Here is a 24352-nt window from a genome sequence, read left to right as displayed (position 1 = left end):
AGAGAGGTATTATCAGTCTAGTAGTAGGTTGGTAGACAGCAACCACCCAGGAAGGTACTACCGTCCTGCCATGTAAGTGTGATATGGAAACCTGTAACTGTTTTACATGATAGTAGGATTGCTGGTGTCCTTTTTTCTGTCTCATGAACACGCAGGATAACAGGTACATCTTGCTACTTCTACTTACACTTACGCTACACTACACAGGCAAGCACATACATATATATATATATATATATATATATATATATATACACACCCATCAAGGTTTTTCTTATTTTTTCTTAATAGTTCTTGTTGATCTTTATTTCATCTATTCTCCATGGGGAAGTTGAAAAGTATCTTTCCTCCGTAAGCCTTACGTGTTGTAGGAGGCGACTAAAATGCCGGGAGCAAGGGGCTAGTAACCCCTTCTCCTGTATAAACTACTAAAAAGCAAGAACTTGGATGTTTGAATGTGAGTGGATGTAGTGAGGATGATAAAAAAGAGATGATTGCTAATGTTATGAATGAAAAGAAGTTGGATGTCCTGGCCCTAAGCGAAATAAAGCTGAAGGGGGTAGGGGAGTTTCAGTGGGAAGAAGGGGTAGCAATAATGTTGATGTACCAGGTATGGAATGAGTAGAGGGAAAATAAATGTATAATTCAAAGATTATGTGGATTAAAATATGGGTTGGATGCTAAAAGTGGGTTATAATAAGTGTGTATGCGCCTGGAGAATTTGGTAGATTTTGGTAGGCACTAAGCGAGCGTGCAGGAACTTTTGAACTGAGTGCAAGAGTAATTGTGGTAGGGGACCTAAATGCTAAAGTAGAAGCATTTAAAGAGGGTGTGGTAGTTAAGTTTGGGGTGCCAGGTGTAAATGATAATGGGGGAGGGGGGCCTCTGATTAAACTTTGCATAGAAAGGGGGTTTGGTTATAAGTAATACATATTTTAAGAAAAAAAGGTAAATAAATATGCAAGATATGATATAGGGCGTAATGACAGTAGTTTGCTGCACTATGTATTGGTAGATAAAAGACTGTTGGGTAGAGGGGCCACAGATATATCAGGTCACTTTTAGTTGTAGCTAGAGTGAGAATAAAAGGTAGATGGGATACAAGGAAAACGAAAGAAGCAAGTAAGAGAGAGATGAAGGTTTATGAACTAAAGGAGGAGCCAGTTAGGGTAAGATATAAACAACTATTGGGGCTGAAGATGTATGGGGTAGTTTTAAGAATGTAGTGTTAGTGTTCAGCAGAAGTTTGTGGTTACAGGAAAGTGAGTGAGGGAGGGAAGAAGCGCAACTGGCGGAATGCTGAAGTAAAGAGAGAAAAAGTTAGTATATGAGAAGTGTTTACAAAATAGAAGTGATGCAAAGAGGGAGGAGTATATGGAGAGAGGAAAAGACAGGTTAAGAAAGTTGTGAAGGAATGTTAAAGGAGAGCAAATGAGAGAGTGCTATCTTATCAACAAATTTTGTTGAAAATAAGAAAAAAATATGGAGTGAGATTAATAAATTGAGTATGCCTAGGGAATGGATTTGATAGTTAGACATAGAAGAGGAGAGTTTTACATAGAGAGTTAGAGGTATTTGGGAGATGGAGGGAATATTTTGAGGAATTGCTAAATGTTGATGTAGATAGGGAAGCTGTGATTTCGTTTATAGGGCAAGGAAGAATAACATCTTGTAGGAGTGAGGAAGAGCCAGTTGTGAGTGTGGGGGAAGGTCATGAGGCAGTGGGTAGAATGAAACGGGGTGAAGCAACTGGGATTGATGGGATAAAGATAGAAATGTCTAAAGCAGGCGAGATATAGTTTTGGAGTGGTTAGTGCTTTTATTTAATGTATGGAAGAAGGTAAGGTACCTAGGGATTGACAGAGAGCATGCATAGTTCCTTTGTATAAAGGCAAATGGGACAAAAGAGAGTGTAAAAATTATAGGGGAATAAGTCTGTTGAGTATACCTGGTAAAGTGCAGGGCAGTTATTATTGAAAGAATTAAGAGTGAGACGGGGAGCAAGATAGCAGATGAACAAGGAGGCTTTAGGAAAGGTAGGGAGCATGTAGACCAAATGTTTACAGTGAAACATATAGGTGAACAGTATTTACATAAGAGTGAAGAGGTTTATGTGGCATTTATGGATTTGGAAAAGGCGTAAGATAGGGTGGATAGGGGGCAATGTGGCAGATGTTTCAAATGTATGGAATAGGTAGGTTACAGATAGCAGTAAAGAGTTTTTATGAGGATAGTGAGGCTCAGTTTAGAGTTTATAGGAGAGAGGAAGATTATTTATCAGTAAAAGTAGGCCTTAGACAAGGATATGTGATTTTATCATGGTTGTTCAATATATTTATAGATAGGGTGTAAGAGAAGTGAATACTCGGGTGTTGGCAAGAGTTTGGGGTTAAAAGATAAAGAATCTAACACTTAGTGGGAACTGTCACAGTTGCTCTTTGCTGATGACACTGTGTTTTTGGGAGATTCTGAAGAGAAGTTGCAGAGGTTGGTGGATGAGTTGGGTAGGGTATGTGAAACATAGAAATTAAAAGTGAATATAGGAAAGAGTAAGGTGATGAGGATAAAAAAAAGTTAGGTAACAAAAAATTGGATATCAGATTGGAAGGAGAAAATATAGAGGAGGTGAATGTATTCAGATATCTGGGAATGAATGTCTCAGCAGACTGGGCCATGAAAGATGAGGTGAATCATAGAATTGATGAGTGGAAAAAGGCGAGTGGTACACTGAGCAGTCTGTGGAGACAAAGATCATTATCCAATGAATCAACTCTATTATATGGATGTGAAGCATGGGTGATGGATGCTTCAACAAAAAGACTGGAGGCAGTGGAGTTGTCGTGTCGGAGAGCTTATATACCTACGGTATATAAGCTACTTCTCGGCACATATGCTGTATTCTATTCAAGATTGATGGACTGACCACATCGACTCAAGGTTGAGGGACTGATTACCTCATTCTCCTCCTGTTCTTCACGTTTCTCCTTCGTATGGACTGATGAAGCCACTGTGTGGCGAAACGTTTCCTCAATAAAGATACCCAAGAGTTGCACATGTGTCTAATTTATCAGAGAGAGAGAGAGAGCAAGAGCAGGGCAGAGCAGAAATCAGCGACTACAGACCAGTGTCACTCAGGTCAATCGCTGGCACGATCCTTGAGACAATAATCTCAAGGCAATTAACAGAGTTTTTTGACTACCACTCACTACTTTGTGATCTTCAATATGACTTCAGAAAAGGTTACTCTGCTGCTGAACTGTTGTTAAACCTCACCAATAAATGGCACCAGTCACCGGATGAATCCAAAGTCAGCTGTGTGGTAGCACTGGACATTGCTGGTGCTTTCGACCGGGTGTGGCATCAGGGCCTCTTAGCAGGCTCTACACTATGTCTCCTCAGTGATTACCCTCATGGTAGGTTTCTAAGGGTAGTTCTCAATTATTTTTATGACATATATTTCCGATATTTTATGCTACCCAAGTAAAAGCTTTTATAACCTTTTACTCATGTGCAAGTTGACTGTTCTACCATTTTGTATTACTACTACTACTACAATGACTAATATTACTTCTACTACCACTAGTATTATACCTCATTCTAAGCCTATATATACCCTCTGTGTCCGTGTATTGTTCGTAATGGCCTGATAAAGCTCCTGGAGAGCGAAACATTGCCACATTAAAATGTTACATTAGCTGCACTTGTGTCTTTTTTGCCTATTATATTTTCGTAATTCTACCAACAATAATACAAATAACTGCTGCAGCATATGGTCGCCTAGCAAACCATAGAATAGCATTCCGACATATCAGTAAGCAATCGTTCAGGACCTTGTACACCGTGTATGTAAGGCCTATATTGGAGTCTGCAGCACCAGTTTGTAACACATACATAGTCAAGCACGTCAGAAAATTAGAGAAAGTGCAAAGGTTTGCAACAAGACTAGTCCCAGAGCTAAGGGCCATGTCCTACGAGGAGAGGTTGAGGGAAATGGACCTGACGACACTGGAGGACAGGAGTGATAGGGGAAGGGGGTATGACAATGACATAGAATACTGAGAGAAATCGACAAGATGGACAGTGACAGGATATTCAAGAGATGGGATACAGCAACAAGGGGTCACAATTGAAAGCTGAAGACTCAGATAAGTCACAGGGTTGTTAGGAAATATTTCTTCAGTCATAGAGTTGTCAGGAAGTTAATTTTTTTGGAAAGTGATGTAGTGAAGGCATGTTCCCTATATAGCTTTAAGAAGAGGTATTGTAAAGTTCATGGAGCAGGGAAAGTGACATAGTAATGACAGTGAAGAGGCGGCTCCAGGAGCTGTGGCTCGACTCCTGTAACTACAACTCGGTGAGTACACACACACACACACACACACACACACACACACACACACACACACACACACACACACACACACACACACACTCACGCACATACAAACACTCATACCCCAAATACCACTTCATCCTTTTAGCCCATCAAGTAAACTTGCTCTTACTTCTTGTCCGAATGGTCTGGTGAAGATACTCGCGAACCTCTGCCCTCTGGTGGAGCCAACTTGGTCCCCTTGCTCTGAGAGTTCCTTCGCATCTCGGTCTTTCTGTTCACACCGTTGCCAAGGGTCTCTCCAAAATTCACGCTGCTGGAACCCCTGTTTGTGACGTTGGAAGACAGAGTCAGGGTGTTAGTGGTGCGAGTAACGTCGCTGCACTGTAGTTTCCGCTGAGTAAAAGACTGGCTGGTGTCGCAGCTGCTGTTGGTTTTATGCCTCTTGTGTCCCGTGTTAACGGCGGAAGATGTCCTCGTACTCTGGCCTGCCAAACAGCGAGAGAAAAATTGTATCCTAGATACATTGCATGTTATAAATTTATGGGAAATGGAACAAAGAAAAAGAAAAGAGAACGTATACAGGAGCGAATGTGTGTGTGAAAGGTAGATAACAGAAGACCTGGTTGTCCTCAACAAGGCTGTCTCCCGAGAAGGACTTTCTACTTATCTATGCTAAAATCTATCCACTATTTGCTATGTGGATAAGGCAATGATAGCAAAGATGGCTGCTCTTTCATAATCTTCAATTCCCTTCCCTGTTGCCTGTGTCACACAGAATTAAAAACTTACCATAATGTACTGGAAATGAATGAATAGAAGTTATTCCTGCTACTTCACTGACACCTTTACCCGCCGGTGAGGGGTCTCGTGTTGAACCAGGCGCTAAATGATCCCTATGGGTTTACATCTTCCTCGTAATTCAAAAAACTATCACAAGTTCGTTCTCAAAATGTAACTATTTCTACTAGTAAATACAGTGGTACAGCTGGACTCGAGAAACCGGAAATCTAAACAGTATAGAAACTACCACTTGGATCCAAATTCCCTCATCCAAGAGAAAATAAACACGATTTTATGTAGAATTAACTAGTGTAGTGAGGAGACTGTCAATGCTCCACAAATCAAAATTTGTTTTACGCATGTCCATTAAGCCTCACTACAAAGAGATCAAGCTGCTGTTTCTAATAATTGTATCACATTTCACTTCAGAAAAATTGTATTTGAATATATCAGTCTAAGGTCACCTCGTAGCCTCAGTTTATGAGAGAATAAGGCTAGTGATTTAAGTTTTTCATCGCATGATTTGACTGAGGAAGGATTATCTTCAGAACAACATTTCCTGAGAGTGCCCTATGCCTCATCGCTGCCAGACACCGCTACAGGACGCAAGTAAACATGTATTGTAGTGGTGAGGGTGTGAGTTTCTAGGCTAATTGACCTGACACAAGCTGGAAGCGGAGGGTCCACTCTATCCTGCTTGAGCTAGGAAAAGAAATATTTGAAATTAATAAGAAACAACTTTATAGCAAGCAGTCAAATATTGTAGCTAGTACATACAAACGAGGTATATTTTATTGGCCAGCAGGGTCAACAATATCCTAGATGGAAATATAAACACACATGCAGTATAATGTGATCCTTTATTGACAACGTTTCACCCACACAGTGGGCTTTTTCAAGTCACACACAGATCTACCTGGGGTGGAAGGTACGGGAGTATTTATAGTCATGTTCAGAATGTTGAGGTCAGGTGGAGAATGCTGCATCTGATGATCTACCGGGTGGAGTTATAGTCTTGGGTAGCTAGCAGGGGTATTGGATAAGTTGTGAGTAGACCTTCTGCAGTGTTCTATGTTCTTATGTGGGATAGCGATGAAGAAGTTTCTTTGCAAGTGGTTCAGCTATGTTATAGAAGCCATTGTTCTGGTTGAAATTGTTGGTTATCGAGATAAGCGATGATTCCAGGATTCTTCGGTATTGAGTGTTGTCTTCTGTGGCGATAAGTCTTGAGTTTCTGTAGTTAATTAAATGGTTGTGTGAATTGCGATGTTGTACACAGGCATTCCTTGTATCGTCAGTCCTGCTTGCATATTGGTGTTCTGAAATACGTGTTTGGAGGTCCCTTGATGTTTCGCCCACATATAATTTGTTGCAGTCATTACAAGGGGTTATGTATACCCCTGCAGAGGATGGAGGCTTGTCCTGTCTACTAGTGATGTCCTTGATGGTCGTGGTTGTGGAGGTAGATACTTGGAATGATGTATTGGAAAAAATGTTGGAAACATGTTTGGCAATGGAGTTGTTGGGGAGGACTATGTATCTCTTCTCGGCAGTGTCTTGTGGGCGAAACATCAAGGGACCTCCAAACACGTATTTCAGAACACCAATATGCAAGCAGGACTGACGATACAAGGAATGCCTGTGTACAACATCGCAATTCACACAACCATTTAATTAACTACAGAAACTCAAGACTTATCGCCACAGAAGACAACACTCAATACCGAAGACTCCTGGAATCATCGCTTATCTCTATAACCAACAATTTCAACCAGAACAACGGCTTCTATAACATAGCTGAACCACTCGCCAAGAAACTTCTTCATCGCTATCCCACATAAGAACATAGAACACTGCAGAAGGTCTACTCACAACTTGTCCAATACCCCTGCCAAGCTACCCAAGACTCTATAACCCCACCCGGTAGATCATCAGATGCAGCATTCTCCACCTGACCTCAACATTCTGAACATGACTATATATACTCCCGTACCTTCCACCCCAGGTAGATCTGTGTGTGACTTGAAAAAGCCCACTGTGTGGGTGAAACGTTGTCAATAAAGGATCACATTATACTGCATAGGTGTTTATATTTCCACTGTGTCGGTATTTGATACCATTTATTTCCAATATGCTAGATAGACAACAGTGGGGTGATCACACACACACACACGCACACACACACACACACACACATACACACACACACACACACACACACACACCACACGTCGTGCGTACACACGACGCACACTCACACAGAAACCGTAAAATGAGGGCACACTCATATACCCATACTAACATACCCATACACACATACACACAAATATACAGACACACACACAGACAAACACACGCACACACACAAATACACGCACACAAAGACAGGATGTTCCAGAAATGGGACACAGAAACAAGGGGTCACAATTGGAAGTTGAAGACTCAGACGAGTCAAAGGGATGTTAGCAAGTATATCTTGAGTCATAGAGTTGTCAGGAAGTGGAATAGTTTGGAAAGTGACGTAGTGGAGGCAGGATCCATGCACAGTTTTAAGATGAAGTATGATAAAGCTCTTGGAACAGGGAGAGAATGACCTAGTAGCGACCCGTGAAGAGGCGAGGCCAGGAGCGATGACTCGACCCCTGCAACCACAATTAGGTGAGTACACACACACACACACACACACACACACACACACACACACACACACACACACACACACACACTACTAGAAGTAAGACAGGAGAGAGAGAGAGATAGGTAAAGTTCATCTGTAAGATGGCTTTCGACAGTACCAGACAAAATACTAGTTGAAAAGCTAGAGGAGCAGGCAGGAATAGGAGGGAAAGTACTGCAATGAATCAAGGAATACCTAACAGGAAGTAAACAACGTGTGTCGGTACGAGACGAGGTGTCAGAGTGGGTATATGTGTAGAGTGGAACTCCACAAGAGTCAGTCCTACGTCCGGTGTCTTTTCTTCTATATATGTAAATGACATAACGGAAGTGATAGATTCGCAGGCGATGTGAAACTAATGAGGAGAATACAAGCGGTCGAGGATCAGGTAAGGCTATAAGGGGATCTAGACAGCCTGCAAGCGCTATCTGACGACTGTCTCCTGGAGTTTAACCCCAGCAAGAGCAAAGCTATGAAACTAGAAAACACAAAGAAGACTGCAAACGGAGTACAGCCTAAGAGGTCAGAGGCTGCAAAACTCACTCAAGGAAAAGAATCTTGGAGTGAGCATCATACTGAGCACATCTCTTGAGGCGCATATCAACCAAATAGCTGTTGCAGCATACAGGTGCCTGGCAAACCTAGGAATAGCGTTTCGACATCTAATTAAGGAGTCGTTCACGACACTGTACGCCGTGTACGTCGGACCCATATTGGAGTATGCAGCAGCAATATGGAACCCACACCTGGTCAAACACGTCAAGAAATTAGAAAAAGTACAAAAGTTTGCAACAAGACTAATCCCGGAGCAGAGGGGTTTGTCCTACGAAGAGAAGTAAAGGGAAATCAACCTCTCAACAATGAATGACAAAAGGGATAGGGGGGACACGATAACAACTTGTAAATCACTGAGAGGAATTGGCAGGGTGGAGAGGAAGAGAATGTTTCAGAGATGACACAAAAACAAGGGGTCACAACTGGATGTTGAAAACTCAGATGAGTCACAGGGATGTTAGGTAGTACTTCTTGAGTTAGAGTTGTCACTAACTGGAAGAGTCTGGAGAGTGATGTAGTGGAGGCAGAACCCATACTTAGCTTTAAGAAGAGGTATGATGAACCTCAGAGTGAACCTAGTAGCGAATGGTCAAGAGGCGGAGGCCAGGAGCTATAACTCGACCCCTGCAACCACAATTAGGTGAATGTAAACACACACACACACACACACACACACACACACACACACACACACACAAGGTGGACAAAGACAGGATGTTCCAGAGATTGGACACAGTAACAAGGGGACACAGTTGGAAGCTGAAGACACAGATGAATCACAGGGATGTTAGGAAGTATTTCTTCAGCCACAGAGTAGTCAGTAAGTGAAATAGTTTGGGAAGCCATGTAGTGGAGACAGGATCCATACATAGCTTTAAGCAGTGGTATGATAAAGCTCACGATTCAGGGAGAGTGACCTAGTAGCGATCAGTGAAGAGGCGGGGCCAGGAGCTCGGACTCGACCCCTGCAACCTCAACTGGGTGAGTACAACTAGGTGAGTACACACACACACACACACACACACACACACACACACACACACACACACACACACATACACACATACATACATACACACACATACACACACACATACACACACACATACACACATACACACACACATACATACACATACATATACACACATACACACACACACACACACACACACACACACATACACATACACACACACATACACCATCACACACACCATCGCACACACACACCATCACACACCATCACACGCGCACATGTATGTACACCATAAATAGTTGAGTATGTACACACACACACACACACACATATGAGAGAAAGAATAGACTCCGAAGTGTCCCTGCTTACGGATGATGAGAAGTTGATGAGAAGAATTCAGTCGGACGAGGACCAGGCAGAACTACAGAGGGATCTAGACAAGCTGCAGGCCTGGTCCAGCAACTGGCTCCTGGAGTTCAACTCCACCAATTGCAAAGTCATGAAGATTGGGGAAGGGCAAAGAAGACCACAGACGGAGTACAATCTAAGGGGCCAGAGCCTACAAACCTCACTTAAAGAAAAGGATATTGGGACGAGTATAACACCGGGCACATCTCCTGAGGCACACATTAACCAAATAACTGCTACAGCATACAGGCGCCTAGCAAACCTAAGAACAGCATTTCGACATCTAAATAAGGAGTCATTCAGGACCCTGTACACTGTGTACGTTAGGCCCATATAGGAGTATGCAGCTCCAGTTTGGAACCTTCACCTAGCCAAGCATGTGAGGAAACTAGAAAAAGTGCAAAGGATTGCAACAAGAGTAGTCGCAGAGCAGAGGGGTATATCCTACAAGAAGAGGTTAAGGGGAATCGACTTGACGACACTGGAAGGCAAGAGAGTTAGGGGGGATGTGATAACGACATATGAAATACTGAGAAGAATCGACAAAGTGGACAGAGACAGGATGTTCGAGAGATGGGACACCGCAACAGGGGGTCACAGTTAGAAGTTGAAGACTCAGATGAACCACAGGGATGTTAGGAAGTATTTCTTCAGTCACAGAGTTGTCAGGAAGTGGAAGAGTCTGGGTAGTGATGTAGGAGGCAGGATCCATACATAGGTTTAAGAAGAGGTATGATAAACCTCATGGAGGGGGAAGAGTGACGACCGAATAGCAGCCAGTGAAGAGGTGGGGCCAGGAACTGTGACTCGACCCCTGCAACCACAACTAGGTGAGTACACACACATACACACCCAGGCGAGGGAGATCACAAGAAACGATCAAGAAGTATATGAGGAGATCACAAGATTTAGGAATTTATTTCCAGTGTAGAAAGAAAGACTTCCAGGATGGCAGGGTACACCAACAAGTGCTGGACACACTACACACAACCCAGAAGAAGGTGAAAAGACTGCTAAGCAAACTAGATGCCTCAAAGGCGGTGGGACCGGACAACATCTCTCCCTCGGTCCCGAGAGAGGGAGCAGAGGCACTGTGCGTGCCACTAACAGGAATCTTTAACACATCTCTCTTAACGGGACAAAAACCTATGGTGTGGAAGACAGCAAATGTAGTCCGAATTTTCATGAAAGGAGACAGATAGGTAGCATTAAACTATAGATCAGTGTTAGTTACATGTATAGTATGCAAAGTCATGCAGAAGATTATCAAGAGAAGAATGGTAGAACACATTGAAATAAATGAACGTATACACGATAACCAGTACGGTTTCAGGGAGGGGGAAATCCTGTATCACAAACTTACTGAAATTTTACGAAAAGGTAACAGGAATAAGACTGGAGAGAAAGAGGTGTGTGTAGACTGTATTTACTTGGACTCTAAGAAGGCTATCGACACAGTTCTACCCAAGAGATAAGAACAAAACCTAGAGGAGCAGGCAGGAATAACAGGACAGGAGATGCAATGGATCAGGGAATACCTGGCAGGAAGGAAACAAGGAATGATGTTACGTGACAAGGTATGAGAGTGGGCGCAAGTAACGAGCGGGGTTCCACAAGCGTCAGCCCTAGAGCCAGTCCTGTTTCTTGTTTTCGTGAATGGCATGATGGAAGAGATGGATCCAGAGATGTCCATGTCTGCAGACGATGTGCATCTAATGCGAATAATTCAAGCGGATGAGTATCAGGTAGGACTAAAAGGGACCGGGACAGGCTGCAGGCCTGATTCAGCAATTGTCTTCTGTACTTTAACCCCAACAAGTACAAAGTCATAAAGACTGAGGAAGGTCAAAGAAGACCGCAGATGGAGTACACGCTAGGGAAACCAAAGGCTATAAACTTCACTCAAGGTAAAGGATGTTGGGGTGGGAATCATACCGAACACATTTAAGGCGCACATCAACCAAATAGTTGCAAACTTAAGAATAGAAAATTTCTACACCTGAGTAATGGTGCATGCAGTACTAGCATGGAACCCACACCTGGTCAAGCACGTTAAGAAATTAGAGAAAATGCAAAGGTTACATCAAGGCTATTCACGGAGCTAAGCAGTACACACTACGAGAAATCGATTTGACGACACTGGAGGACAAGAGGGATAGGGAGGATAAGATAACGTATAAAAATACTGACAGGAATTGGCAAGATGGATAGAGATAGAATATTTCATAGATGGGACACAGCAACACTGGGTCACAACAAGAAGTTGAAAACTCACATGAGTCACAGGGATGTTAGGAAATATTTCTTCAGTCACAGAATTGTCAGGAAGTGGAACAATCTGAAGAGTGATGTAGTGGAGGCAGGATTCATACATAGCTTTAAGAAGATGTACGATAAAGCTCTTAGAGCAGGGAGAGAGTGGACCTATTAACGACTAGCGAGGACGCAGGGCCAGGAACTGTAACTAGACCCCTACATTGACAAATGCACTCGTACTTGTGCACTTCATTATGTCTCTGGGTGCGTTTCTCAGTTCCCAAACCGAAAATAGCCACTGAAAACGTTCATGCAGTAGGTAAACAAATTTAAGTTTAACTTTCAAGGAATTAGGTAACTGCGTGCATGCATGAATCTACAGGCACACGCAAACCTGAAAACTGCCTCACTCCCGCACTAATACAACAGCAGACAGCGCAGGTTTAACTGGCACGCGTTTAACCTATGATTTCTTCGCTATTATAAGTACTGTAATTTTACGTTTTTGAAGGTTTGTAACAAATTACTTACGTGTATTTTATATTTTAAGGATATTTATGTAATTATGAGTTTTTAAAGTATTATTAGGAATTTTTTCTGTTAAGATCTTTGATTATTGTTTTAGAAATGCTGATGTGATGTATTTAGAGGATTTGTAAATTTAGAACAGTCCATAGTATATTTCAGAATATTTATCAGGATTTTTTTAATATGGACTGAACAGGGCCTAAACAGGACCTAAACAGGGACTAAACAGGGACTAAACAGGGACTTGGGTGTGTGTAAGCAACAGATAACAGGATTAAGAAAACATCTTCATAAAAATGTTGATTGTTACTCACTTCGTACTGTGTAACTTTCAATTTACTATTATTAAGTAAATTGATTTAAATGTAGTTACTAGAGAATGATTTATCTGATTATCTTCAAACTTTAAATATTGGTGAATATTAAGTGGAAGAATTGTGTTAATTTAAGGCTGTGTGACTGCCAGTTTGCCTCTTTTGTTAATTTTATCAGATAAAATGAAAAGCAAATATTTTTTCTTATAGAATGGAAGAAAATTAAAAAAACAAAAACAAATGAGAACTTGTTATTCGACCGGCTTCAAACTTTCGACGCTTGTGTAGTGTATCTTAAGCAGGATTCATGGGTATATTTACAAGTGGGATACCCAGTGCACAATGCTACACAGATAATTCGCAAATTTTGTTTCCGGGTAAAATAGACCGGCTCCTCCGAACGGCATCAAAACTGGAGAAGGAAGTGGTGGAGGCAGGAGCCATACTTAGCTCCAGACACTCTCCTGGTGGTGGAGGCAGGAGCCATACTTAGCTCCAGACACTCTCCTGGTGGTGGAGGCAGGAGCCATACTTAGCTCCAGACACTCTCCTGGTGGTGGAGGCAGGAGCCATACTTAGCTCCAGACTCTCTCCTGGTGGTGGAGGCAGGAGCCATACTTAGCTCCAGACTCTCTCCTGGTGGTGGAGGCAGGAGCCATACTTAGCTCCAGACACTCTCCTGGTGGTGGAGGCAGGACCCATACTTAGCTCCAGACTCTCTCCTGGTGGTGGAGGCAGGAGCCATACTTAGCTCCAGACACTCTCCTGGTGGTGGAGGCAGGAGCCATACTTAGCTCCAGACTCTCTCCTGGTGGTGGAGGCAGGAGCCATACTTAGCTCCAGACACTCTCCTGGTGGTGGAGGCAGGAGCCATACTTAGCTCAAGACACTCTCCTGGTGGTGGAGGCAGGAGCCATACTTAGCTCCAGACACTCTCCTGGTGGTGGAGGCAGGAGCCATACTTAGCTCCAGACTCTCTCCTGGTGGTGGAGGCAGGAGCCATACTTAGCTCCAGACACTCTCCTGGTGGTGGAGGCAGGAGCCATACTTAGCTCCAGACTCTCTCCTGGTGGTGGAGGCAGGAGCCATACTTAGCTCCAGACACTCTCCTGGTGGTGGAGGCAGGAGCCATACTTAGCTCCAGACACTCTCCCGGTGGTGGAGGCAGGAGCCATACTTAGCTCCAGACTCTCTCCTGGTGGTGGAGGCAGGAGCCATACTTAGCTCCAGACTCTCTCCTGGTGGTGGAGGCAGGAGCCATACTTAGCTCCAGACACTCTCCTGGTGGTGGAGGCAGGAGCCATACTTAGCTCCAGACTCTCTCCTGGTGGTGGAGGCAGGAGCCATACTTAGCTCCAGACACTCTCCTGGTGGTGGAGGCAGGAGCCATACTTAGCTCCAGACTCTCTCCTGGTGGTGGAGGCAGGAGCCATACTTAGCTCCAGACACTCTCCTGGTGGTGGAGGCAGGAGCCATACTTAGCTCCAGACACTCTCCTGGTGGTGGAGGCAGGAGCCATACTTAGCTCCAGACACTCTCCTGGTGGTGGAGGCAGGAGCCAAACTTAGCTCCAGACACTCTCCTGGTGGTGGAGGCAGGAGCCATACTTAGCTCCAGACACTCTCCTGGTGGTGGAGGCAGGAGCCATACTTAGCTCCAGACACTCTCCTGGTGGTGGAGGCAGGAGCCATACTTAGCTCCAGACACTCTCCTGGTGGTGGAGGCAGGAGCCATACTTAGCTCCAGACACTCTCCTGGTGGTGGAGGCAGGAGCCATACTTAGCTCCAGACACTCTCCTGGTGGTGGAGGCAGGAGCCATACTTAGCTCCAGACACTCTCCTGGTGGTGGAGGCAGGAGCCATACTTAGCTCCAGACACTCTCCTGGTGGTGGAGGCAGGAGCCATACTTAGCTCCAGACACTCTCCTGGTGGTGGAGGCAGGAGCCATACTTAGCTCCAGACACTCTCCTGGTGGTGGAGGCAGGAGCCATACTTAGCTCCAGACTCTCTCCTGGTGGTGGAGGCAGGAGCCATACTTAGCTCCAGACACTCTCCTGGTGGTGGAGGCAGGAGCCATACTTAGCTCCAGACACTCTCCTGGTGGTGGAGGCAGGAGCCATACTTAGCTCCAGACACTCTCCTGGTGGTGGAGGCAGGAGCCATACTTTGCTCCAGACTCTCTCCTGGTGGTGGAGGCAGGAGCCATACTTAGCTCCAGACACTCTCCTGGTGGTGGAGGCAGGAGCCATACTTAGCTCCAGACACTCTCCTGGTGGTGGAGGCAGGAGCCATACTTAGCTCCAGACACTCTCCTGGTGGTGGAGGCAGGAGCCATACTTAGCTCCGGACTCTCTCCTGGTGGTGGAGGCAGGAGCCATACTTAGCTCCAGACACTCTCCTGGTGGTGGAGGCAGGAGCCATACTTAGCTCCAGACACTCTCCTGGTGGTGGAGGCAGGAGCCATACTTAGCTCCAGACTCTCTCCTGGTGTTGGAGGCAGGAGCCATACTTAGCTCCAGACACTCTCCTGGCGGTGGAGGCAGGAGCCATACTTAGCTCCAGACACTCTCCTGGTGGTGGAGGCAGGAGCCATACTTAGCTCCAGACACTCTCCTGGTGGTGGAGGCAGGAGCCATACTTAGTTCCAGACTCTCTCCTGGTGGTGGAGGCAGGAGCCATACTTAGCTCCAGACACTCTCCTGGTGGTGGGGGCAGGAGCCATACTTAGCTCCAGACACTCTCCTGGTGGTGGAGGCAGGAGCAATACTTAGCTCCAGACTCTCTCCTAGTGGTGGAGGCAGGAGCCATACTTAGCTCCAGACACTCTCCTGGTGGTGGAGGCAGGAGCCATACTTAGCTCCAGACACTCTCCTGGTGGTGGAGGCAGGAGCCATACTTAGCTCCAGACACTCTCCTGGTGGTGGAGGCAGGAGCCATACTTAGCTCCAGACACTCTCCTGGTGGTGGAGGCAGGAGCCATACTTAGCTCCAGACACTCTCCTGGTGGTGGAGGCAGGAGCCATACTTAGCTCCAGACACTCTCCTGGTGGTGGAGGCAGGAGCCATACTTAGCTCCAGACACTCTCCTGGTGGTGGAGGCAGGAGCCATACTTAGCTCCAGACTCTCTCCTGGTGGTGGAGGCAGGAGCCATACTTAGCTCCAGACACTCTCCTGGTGGTGGAGGCAGGAGCCATACTTAGCTCCAGACTCTCTCCTGGTGGTGGAGGCAGGAGCCATACTTAGCTCCAGACTCTCTCCTGGTGGTGGAGGCAGGAGCCATACTTAGCTCCAGACACTCTCCTGGTGGTGGAGGCAGGAGCCATACTTAGCTCCAGACTCTCTCCTGGTGGTGGAGGCAGGAGCCATACTTAGCTCCAGACACTCTCCTGGTGGTGGAGGCAGGAGCCATACTTAGCTCCAGACTCTCTCCTGGTGGTGGAGGCAGGAGCCATACTTAGCTCCAGACACTCTCCTGGTGGTGGAGGCAGGAGCCATACTTAGCTCCAGACACTCTCCTGGTGGTGGAGGCAGGAGCCATACTTAGCTCCAGACACTCTCCCGGTGGTGGAGGCAGGAGCCATACTTAGCTCCAGACTCTCTCATGGTGGTGGAGGCAGGTGCCATTCTTAGCTCCAGACTCTATCATGGTGGTGGAGGCAGGAGCCATACTTAGCTCCAGACACTCTCCTGGTGGTGGAGGCAGGAGCCATACTTAGCTCCAGACACTCTCCTGGTGGTGGAGGCAGGAGCCATACTTATCTCCAGACACTCTCCTGGTGGTGGAGGCAGGAGCCATACTTAGCTCCAGACTCTCTCCTGGTGGTGGAGGCAGGAGCCATACTTAGCTCCAGACACTCTCCTGGTGGTGAAGGCAGGAGCCATACTTAGCTCCAGACACTCTCCTGGTGGTGGAGGCAGGAGCCATACTTAGCTCCAGACTCTCTCCTGGTGGTGGAGGCAGGAGCCATACTTAGCTCCAGACTCTCTCCTGGTGGTGGAGGCAGGAGCCATACTTAGCTCCAGACACTCTCCTGGTGGTGGAGGCAGGAGCCACACTTAGCTCCAGACACTCTCCTGGTGGTGGAGGCAGGAGCCATACTTAGCTCCAGACTCTCTCCTTGTGGTGGAGGCAGGAGCCATACTTAGCTCCAGACACTCTCCTGGTGGTGGAGGCAGGAGCCATACTTAGCTCCAGACACTCTCCTGGTGGTGGAGGCAGGAGCCATACTTAGCTCCAGACACTCTCCTGGTGGTGGAGGCAGGAGCCATACTTAGCTCCAGACTCTCTCCTGGTGGTGGAGGCAGGAGCCATACTTAGCTCCAGACACTCTCCTGGTGGTGGAGGCAGGAGCCATACTTAGCTCCAGACACTCTCCTGGTGGTGGAGGCAGGAGCCATACTTAGCTCCAGACACTCTCCTGGTGGTGGAGGCAGGAGCCATACTTAGCTCCAGACTCTCTCCTGGTGGTGGAGGCAGGAGCCATACTTAGCTCCAGACACTCTCCTGGTGGTGGAGGCAGGAGCCATACTTAGCTCCAGACACTCTCCTGGTGGTGGAGGCAGGAGCCATACTTAGCTCAAGACTCTCTCCTGGTGATGGAGGCAGGAGCCATACTTAGCTCCAGACACTCTCCTGGTGGTGGAGGCAGGAGCCATACTTAGCTCCAGACACTCTCCTGGTGGTGGAGGCAGGAGCCATACTTAGCTCCAGACACTCTCCTGGTGGTGGAGGCAGGAGCCATACTTAGCTCCAGACTCTCTCCTGGTGGTGGAGGCAGGAGCCATACTTAGCACCAGACACTCTCCTGGTGGTGGAGGCAGGAGCCATACTTAGCTCCAGACACTCTCCTGGTGGTGTAGGCAGGAGCCATACTTAGCTCCAGACTCTCTCCTGGTGGTGTAGGCAGGAGCCATACTTAGCTACAGACACTCTCCTGGTGGTGGAGGCAGGAGCCATACTTAGCTCCAGACTCTCTCCTGGTGGTGGAGGCAGGAGCCATACTTAGCTCCAGACTCTCTCCTGGTGCTGGAGGCAGGAGCCATACTTAGCTCCAGACACTCTCCTGGTGGTGGAGGCAGGAGCCATACTTAGCTCCAGACTCTCTCCTGGTGGTGGAGGCAGGAGCCATACTTAGCTCCAAACACTCTCCTGGTGGTGGAGGCAGGAGCCATACTTAGCTCCAGACTCTCTCCTGGTGGTGGAGGCAGGAGCCATACTTAGCTCCAGACACTCTCCTGGTGGTGGAGGCAGGAGCCAAACTTAGCTCCAGACACTCTCCTGGTGGTGGAGGCAGGAGCCATACTTAGCTCCAGACACTCTCCTGGTGGTGGAGGCAGGAGCCATACTTAGCTCCAGACTCTCTCCTGGTGGTGGAGGCAGGAGCCATACTTAGCTCCAGACACTCTCCTGGTGGTGGAGGCAGGAGCCATACTTAGCTCCAGACTCTCTCCTGGTGGTGGAGGCAGGAGCCATACTTAGCTCCAGACACTCTCCTGGTGGTGGAGGCAGGAGCCATACTTAGCTCCAGACACTCTCCTGGTGGTGGAGGCAGGAGCCATACTTAGCTCCAGACTCTCTCCTGGTGGTGGAGGCAGGAGCCATACTTAGCTCCAGACACTCTCCTGGTGGTGGAGGCAGGAGCCATACTTAGCTCCAGACACTCTCCTGGTGGTGGAGGCAGGAGCCATACTTAGCTCCAGACACTCTCCTGGTGGTGGAGGCAGGAGCCATACTTAGCTCCAGACTCTCTCCTGGTGGTGGAGGCAGGAGCCATACTTAGCTCCAGACACTCTCCTGGTGGTGGAGGCAGGAGCCATACTTAGCTCCAGACACTCTCCTGGTGGTGGAGGCAGGAGCCATACTTAGCTCCAGACTCTCTCCTGGTGGTGGAGGCAGGAGCCATACTTAGCTCCAGACACTCTCCTGGTGGTGGAGGCAGGAGCCATACTTAGCTCCAGACTCTCTCCTGGTGGTGGAGGCAGGAGCCATACTTAGCTCCAGACACTCTCCTGGTGGTGGAGGCAGGAACCATACTTAGCTCCAGACTCTCTCCTGGTGGTGGAGGCAGGAGCCATACTTAGCTCCAGACACTCTCCTGGTGGTGGAGGCAGGAGCCATACTTAGCTCCAGACTCTCTCCTGGTGGTGGAGGCAGGAGCCATACTTAGCTCCAGACTCTCTCCTGGTGGTGGAGGCAGGAGCCATACTTAGCTCCAGACACTCTCCTGGTGGTGGAGGCAGGAGCCATACTTAGCTCCAGACTCTCTCCTGGTGGTGGAGGCAGGAGCCATACTTAGCTCCAGACACTCTCCTGGTGGTGGAGGCAGGAGCCATACTTAGCTCCAGACTCTCTCCTGGTGGTGGAGGCAGGAGCCATACTTAGCTCCAGACACTCTCCTGGTGGTGGAGGCAGGAGCCATACTTAGCTCCAGACACTCTCCTGGTGGTGGAGGCAGGAGCCATACTTAGCTCCAGACACTCTCCTGGTGGTGGAGGCAGGAGCCATACTTAGCTCCAGACACTCTCCTGGTGGTGGAGGCAGGAGCCATACTTAGCTCCAGACACTCTCCTGGTGGTGGAGGCAGGAGCCATACTTAGCTCCAGACACGCTCCTGGTGGTGGAGGCAGGAGCCATTCTTAGCTCCAGACACTCTCCTGGTGGTGGAGGCAGGAGCCATACTTAGCTCCAGACACTCTCCTGGTGGTGGAGGCAGTAGCCATACTTAGCTCCAGACTCTCTCCTGGTGGTGGAGGCAGGAGCCATACTTAGCTCCAGACACTCTCCTGGTGGTGGAGGCAGGAGCCATACTTAGCTCCAGACACTCTCCTGGTGGTGGAGGCAGGCGCCATACTTAGCTCCAGACACTCTCCTGGTGGTGGAGGCAGGAGCCATACTTAGCTCCAGACTCTCTCCTGGTGGTGGAGGCAGGAGCCATACTTAGCTCCAGACACTCTCCTGGTGGTGGAGGCAGGAGCCATACTTAGCTCCAGACACTCTCCTGGTGGTGGAGGCAGGAGCCATACTTAGCTCCAGACTCTCTCCTGGTGGTGGAGGCAGGAGCCATACTTAGCTCCAGACACTCTCCTGGTGGTGGAGGCAGGAGCCATACTTAGCTCCAGACTCTCTCCTGGTGGTGGAGGCAGGAGCCATACTTAGCTCCAGACTCTCTCCTGGTGGTGGAGGCAGGAGCCATACTTAGCTCCAGACACTCTCCTGGTGGTGGAGGCAGGAGACATACTTAGCTCCAGACTCTCTCCTGGTGGTGGAGGCAGGAGCCATACTTAGCTCCAGACACTCTCCTGGTGGTGGAGGTAGGAGCCATACTTAGCTCCAGACTCTCTCCTGGTGGTGGAGGCAGGAGCCATACTTAGCTCCAGACTCTCTCCTGGTGGTGGAGGCAGGAGCCATACTTAGCTCCAGACACTCTCCTGGTGGTGGAGGCAGGAGCCATACTTAGCTCCAGACTCTCTCCTGGTGGTGGAGGCAGGAGCCATACTTAGCTCCAGACACTCTCCTGGTGGTGGAGGCAGGAGCCATACTTAGCTCCAGACTCTCTCCTGGTGGTGGAGGCAGGAGCCATACTTAGCTCCAGACACTCTCCTGGTGGTGGAGGCAGGAGCCATACTTAGCTCCAGACACTCTCCTGGTGGTGGAGGCAGGAGCCATACTTAGCTCCAGACACTCTCCTGGTGGTGGAGGCAGGAGCCATACTTAGCTCCAGACACTCTCCTGGTGGTGGAGGCAGGAGCCATACTTAGCTCCAGACTCTCTCCTGGTGGTGGAGGCAGGAGCCATACTTAGCTCCAGACACTCTCCTGGTGGTGGAGGCAGGAGCCATACTTAGCTCCAGACACTCTCCTGGTGGTGGAGGCAGGAGCCATACTTAGCTCCAGACTCTCTCCTGGTGGTGGAGGCAGGAGCCATACTTAGCTCCAGACTCTCTCCTGGTGGTGGAGGCAGGAGCCATACTTAGCTCCAGACACTCTCCTGGTGGTGGAGGCAGGAGCCATACTTAGCTCCAGACTCTCTCCTGGTGGTGGAGGCAGGAGCCATACTTAGCTCCAGACACTCTCCTAGTGGTGGAGGCAGGAGCCATACTTAGCTCCAGACTCTCTCCTGGTGGTGGAGGCAGGAGCCATACTTAGCTCCAGACTCTCTCCTGGTGGTGGAGGCAGGAGCCATACTTAGCTCCAGACACTCTCCTGGTGGTGGAGGCAGGAGCCATACTTAGCTCCAGACTCTCTCCTGGTGGTGGAGGCAGGAGCCATACTTAGCTCCAGACACTCTCCTGGTGGTGGAGGCAGGAGCCATACTTAGCTCCAGACACTCTCCTGGTGGTGGAGGCAGGAGCCATACTTAGCTCCAGACTCTCTCCTGGTGGTGGAGGCAGGAGCCATACTTAGCTCCAGACACTCTCCTGGTGGTGGAGGCAGGAGCCATACTTAGCTCCAGACACTCTCCTGGTGGTGGAGGCAGGAGCCATACTTAGCTCCAGACTCTCTCCTGGTGGTGGAGGCAGGAGCCATACTTAGCTCCAGACACGCTCCTGGTGGTGGAGGCAGGAGCCATTCTTAGCTCCAGACACTCTCCTGGTGGTGGAGGCAGGAGCCATACTTAGCTCCAGACACTCTCCTGGTGGTGGAGGCAGTAGCCATACTTAGCTCCAGACTCTCTCCTGGTGGTGGAGGCAGGAGCCATACTTAGCTCCAGACACTCTCCTGGTGGTGGAGGCAGGAGCCATACTTAGCTCCAGACACTCTCCTGGTGGTGGAGGCAGGAGCCATACTTAGCTCCAGACACTCTCCTGGTGGTGGAGGCAGGAGCCATACTTAGCTCCAGACTCTCTCCTGGTGGTGGAGGCAGGAGCCATACTTAGCTCCAGACACTCTCCTGGTGGTGGAGGCAGGAGCCATACTTAGCTCCAGACACTCTCCTGGTGGTGGAGGCAGGAGCCATACTTAGCTCCAGACTCTCTCCTGGTGGTGGAGGCAGGAGCCATACTTAGCTCCAGACACTCTCCTGGTGGTGGAGGCAGGAGCCATACTTAGCTCCAGACTCTCTCCTGGTGGTGGAGGCAGGAGCCATACTTAGCTCCAGACTCTCTCCTGGTGGTGGAGGCAGGAGCCATACTTAGCTCCAGACACTCTCCTGGTGGTGGAGGCAGGAGCCATACTTAGCTCCAGACTCTCTCCTGGTGGTGGAGGCAGGAGCCATACTTAGCTCCAGACACTCTCCTGGTGGTGGAGGTAGGAGCCATACTTAGCTCCAGAATCTCTCCTGGTGGTGGAGGCAGGAGCCATACTTAGCTCCAGACTCTCTCCTGGTGGTGGAGGCAGGAGCCATACTTAGCTCCAGACACTCTCCTGGTGGTGGAGGCAGGAGCCATACTTAGCTCCAGACTCTCTCCTGGTGGTGGAGGCAGGAGCCATACTTAGCTCCAGACACTCTCCTGGTGGTGGAGGCAGGAGCCATACTTAGCTCCAGACTCTCTCCTGGTGGTGGAGGCAGGAGCCATACTTAGCTCCAGACACTCTCCTGGTGGTGGAGGCAGGAGCCATACTTAGCTCCAGACACTCTCCTGGTGGTGGAGGCAGGAGCCATACTTAGCTCCAGACACTCTCCTGGTGGTGGAGGCAGGAGCCATACTTAGCTCCAGACTCTCTCCTGGTGGTGGAGGCAGGAGCCATACTTAGCTCCAGACACTCTCCTGGTGGTGGAGGCAGGAGCCATACTTAGCTCCAGACTCTCTCCTGGTGGTGGAGGCAGGAGCCATACTTAGCTCCAGACACTCTCCTGGTGGTGGAGGCAGGAGCCATACTTAGCTCCAGACACTCTCCTGGTGGTGGAGGCAGGAGCCATACTTAGCTCCAGACTCTCTCCTGGTGGTGGAGGCAGGAGCCATACTTAGCTCCAGACACTCTCCTGGTGGTGGAGGCAGGAGCCATACTTAGCTCCAGACACTCTCCTGGTGGTGGAGGCAGGAGCCATACTTAGCTCCAGACACTCTCCTGGTGGTGGAGGCAGGAGCCATACTTAGCTCCAGACTCTCTCCTGGTGGTGGAGGCAGGAGCCATACTTAGCTCCAGACACTCTCCTGGTGGTGGAGGCAGGAGCCATACTTAGCTCCAGACACTCTCCTGGTGGTGGAGGCAGGAGCCATACTTAGCTCCAGACTCTCTCCTGGTGGTGGAGGCAGGAGCCATACTTAGCTCCAGACACTCTCCTGGTGGTGGAGGCAGGAGCCATACTTAGCTCCAGACTCTCTCCTGGTGGTGGAGGCAGGAGCCATACTTAGCTCCAGACTCTCTCCTGGTGGTGGAGGCAGGAGCCATACTTAGCTCCAGACACTCTCCTGGTGGTGGAGGCAGGAGCCATACTTAGCTCCAGACTCTCTCCTGGTGGTGGAGGCAGGAGCCATACTTAGCTCCAGACACTCTCCTAGTGGTGGAGGCAGGAGCCATACTTAGCTCCAGACTCTCTCCTGGTGGTGGAGGCAGGAGCCATACTTAGCTCCAGACTCTCTCCTGGTGGTGGAGGCAGGAGCCATACTTAGCTCCAGACACTCTCCTGGTGGTGGAGGCAGGAGCCATACTTAGCTCCAGACTCTCTCCTGGTGGTGGAGGCAGGAGCCATACTTAGCTCCAGACACTCTCCTGGTGGTGGAGGCAGGAGCCATACTTAGCTCCAGACACTCTCCTGGTGGTGGAGGCAGGAGCCATACTTAGCTCCAGACTCTCTCCTGGTGGTGGAGGCAGGAGCCATACTTAGCTCCAGACACTCTCCTGGTGGTGGAGGCAGGAGCCATACTTAGCTCCAGACACTCTCCTGGTGGTGGAGGCAGGAGCCATACTTAGCTCCAGACTCTCTCCTGGTGGTGGAGGCAGGAGCCATACTTAGCTCCAGACACTCTCCTGGTGGTGGAGGCAGGAGCCATACTTAGCTCCAGACACTCTCCTGGTGGTGGAGGCAGGAGCCATACTTAGCTCCAGACTCTCTCCTGGTGGTGGAGGCAGGAGCCATACTTACCTCCAGACTCTCTCCTGGTGGTGGAGGCAGGAGCCATACTTAGCTCCAGACACTCTCCTGGTGGTGGAGGCAGGAGCCATACTTAGCTCCAGACTCTCTCCTGGTGGTGGAGGCAGGAGCCATACTTAGCTCCAGACACTCTCCTGGTGGTGGAGGCAGGAGCCATACTTAGCTCCAGACTCTCTCCTGGTGGTGGAGGCAGGAGCCATACTTAGCTCCAGACTCTCTCCTGGTGGTGGAGGCAGGAGCCATACTTAGCTCCAGACTCTCTCCTGGTGGTGGAGGCAGGAGCCATACTTAGCTCCAGACACTCTCCTGGTGGTGGAGGCAGGAGCCATACTTAGCTCCAGACTCTCTCCTGGTGGTGGAGGCAGGAGCCATACTTAGCTCCAGACACTCTCCTGGTGGTGGAGGCAGGAGCCATACTTAGCTCCAGACTCTCTCCTGGTGGTGGAGGCAGGAGCCATACTTAGCTCCAGACACTCTCCTGG

The 24352-nt window shown here is 49.3% G+C and overlaps 1 protein-coding gene across 3 annotated transcripts in view; it reads right to left on the bottom strand.

Moving 5' to 3' along the window:
• The window catches only part of LOC138851190 (dentin sialophosphoprotein-like), a 201054-nt gene that overhangs the window by 156174 nt on the left and 20528 nt on the right, over positions 1 to 24352 (bottom strand). For all 3 annotated transcript variants that reach the window (XM_070079991.1, XM_070079988.1, XM_070079990.1), the window contains exon 2: positions 4506 to 4821. In XM_070079991.1, coding sequence (XP_069936092.1) covers positions 4506 to 4821 — 316 coding nt within the window. The remainder of the gene's footprint in view (positions 1 to 4505; positions 4822 to 24352) is intronic.

Source organism: Cherax quadricarinatus, unplaced genomic scaffold (genome assembly GCF_038502225.1).
Source record: "Cherax quadricarinatus isolate ZL_2023a unplaced genomic scaffold, ASM3850222v1 Contig67, whole genome shotgun sequence".
Lineage (NCBI taxonomy): Eukaryota > Metazoa > Arthropoda > Malacostraca > Decapoda > Parastacidae > Cherax > Cherax quadricarinatus.
The sequence above is the reverse complement of the archived record's forward strand: the minus strand, read 5'-3'. Positions and strand labels throughout refer to the sequence as shown.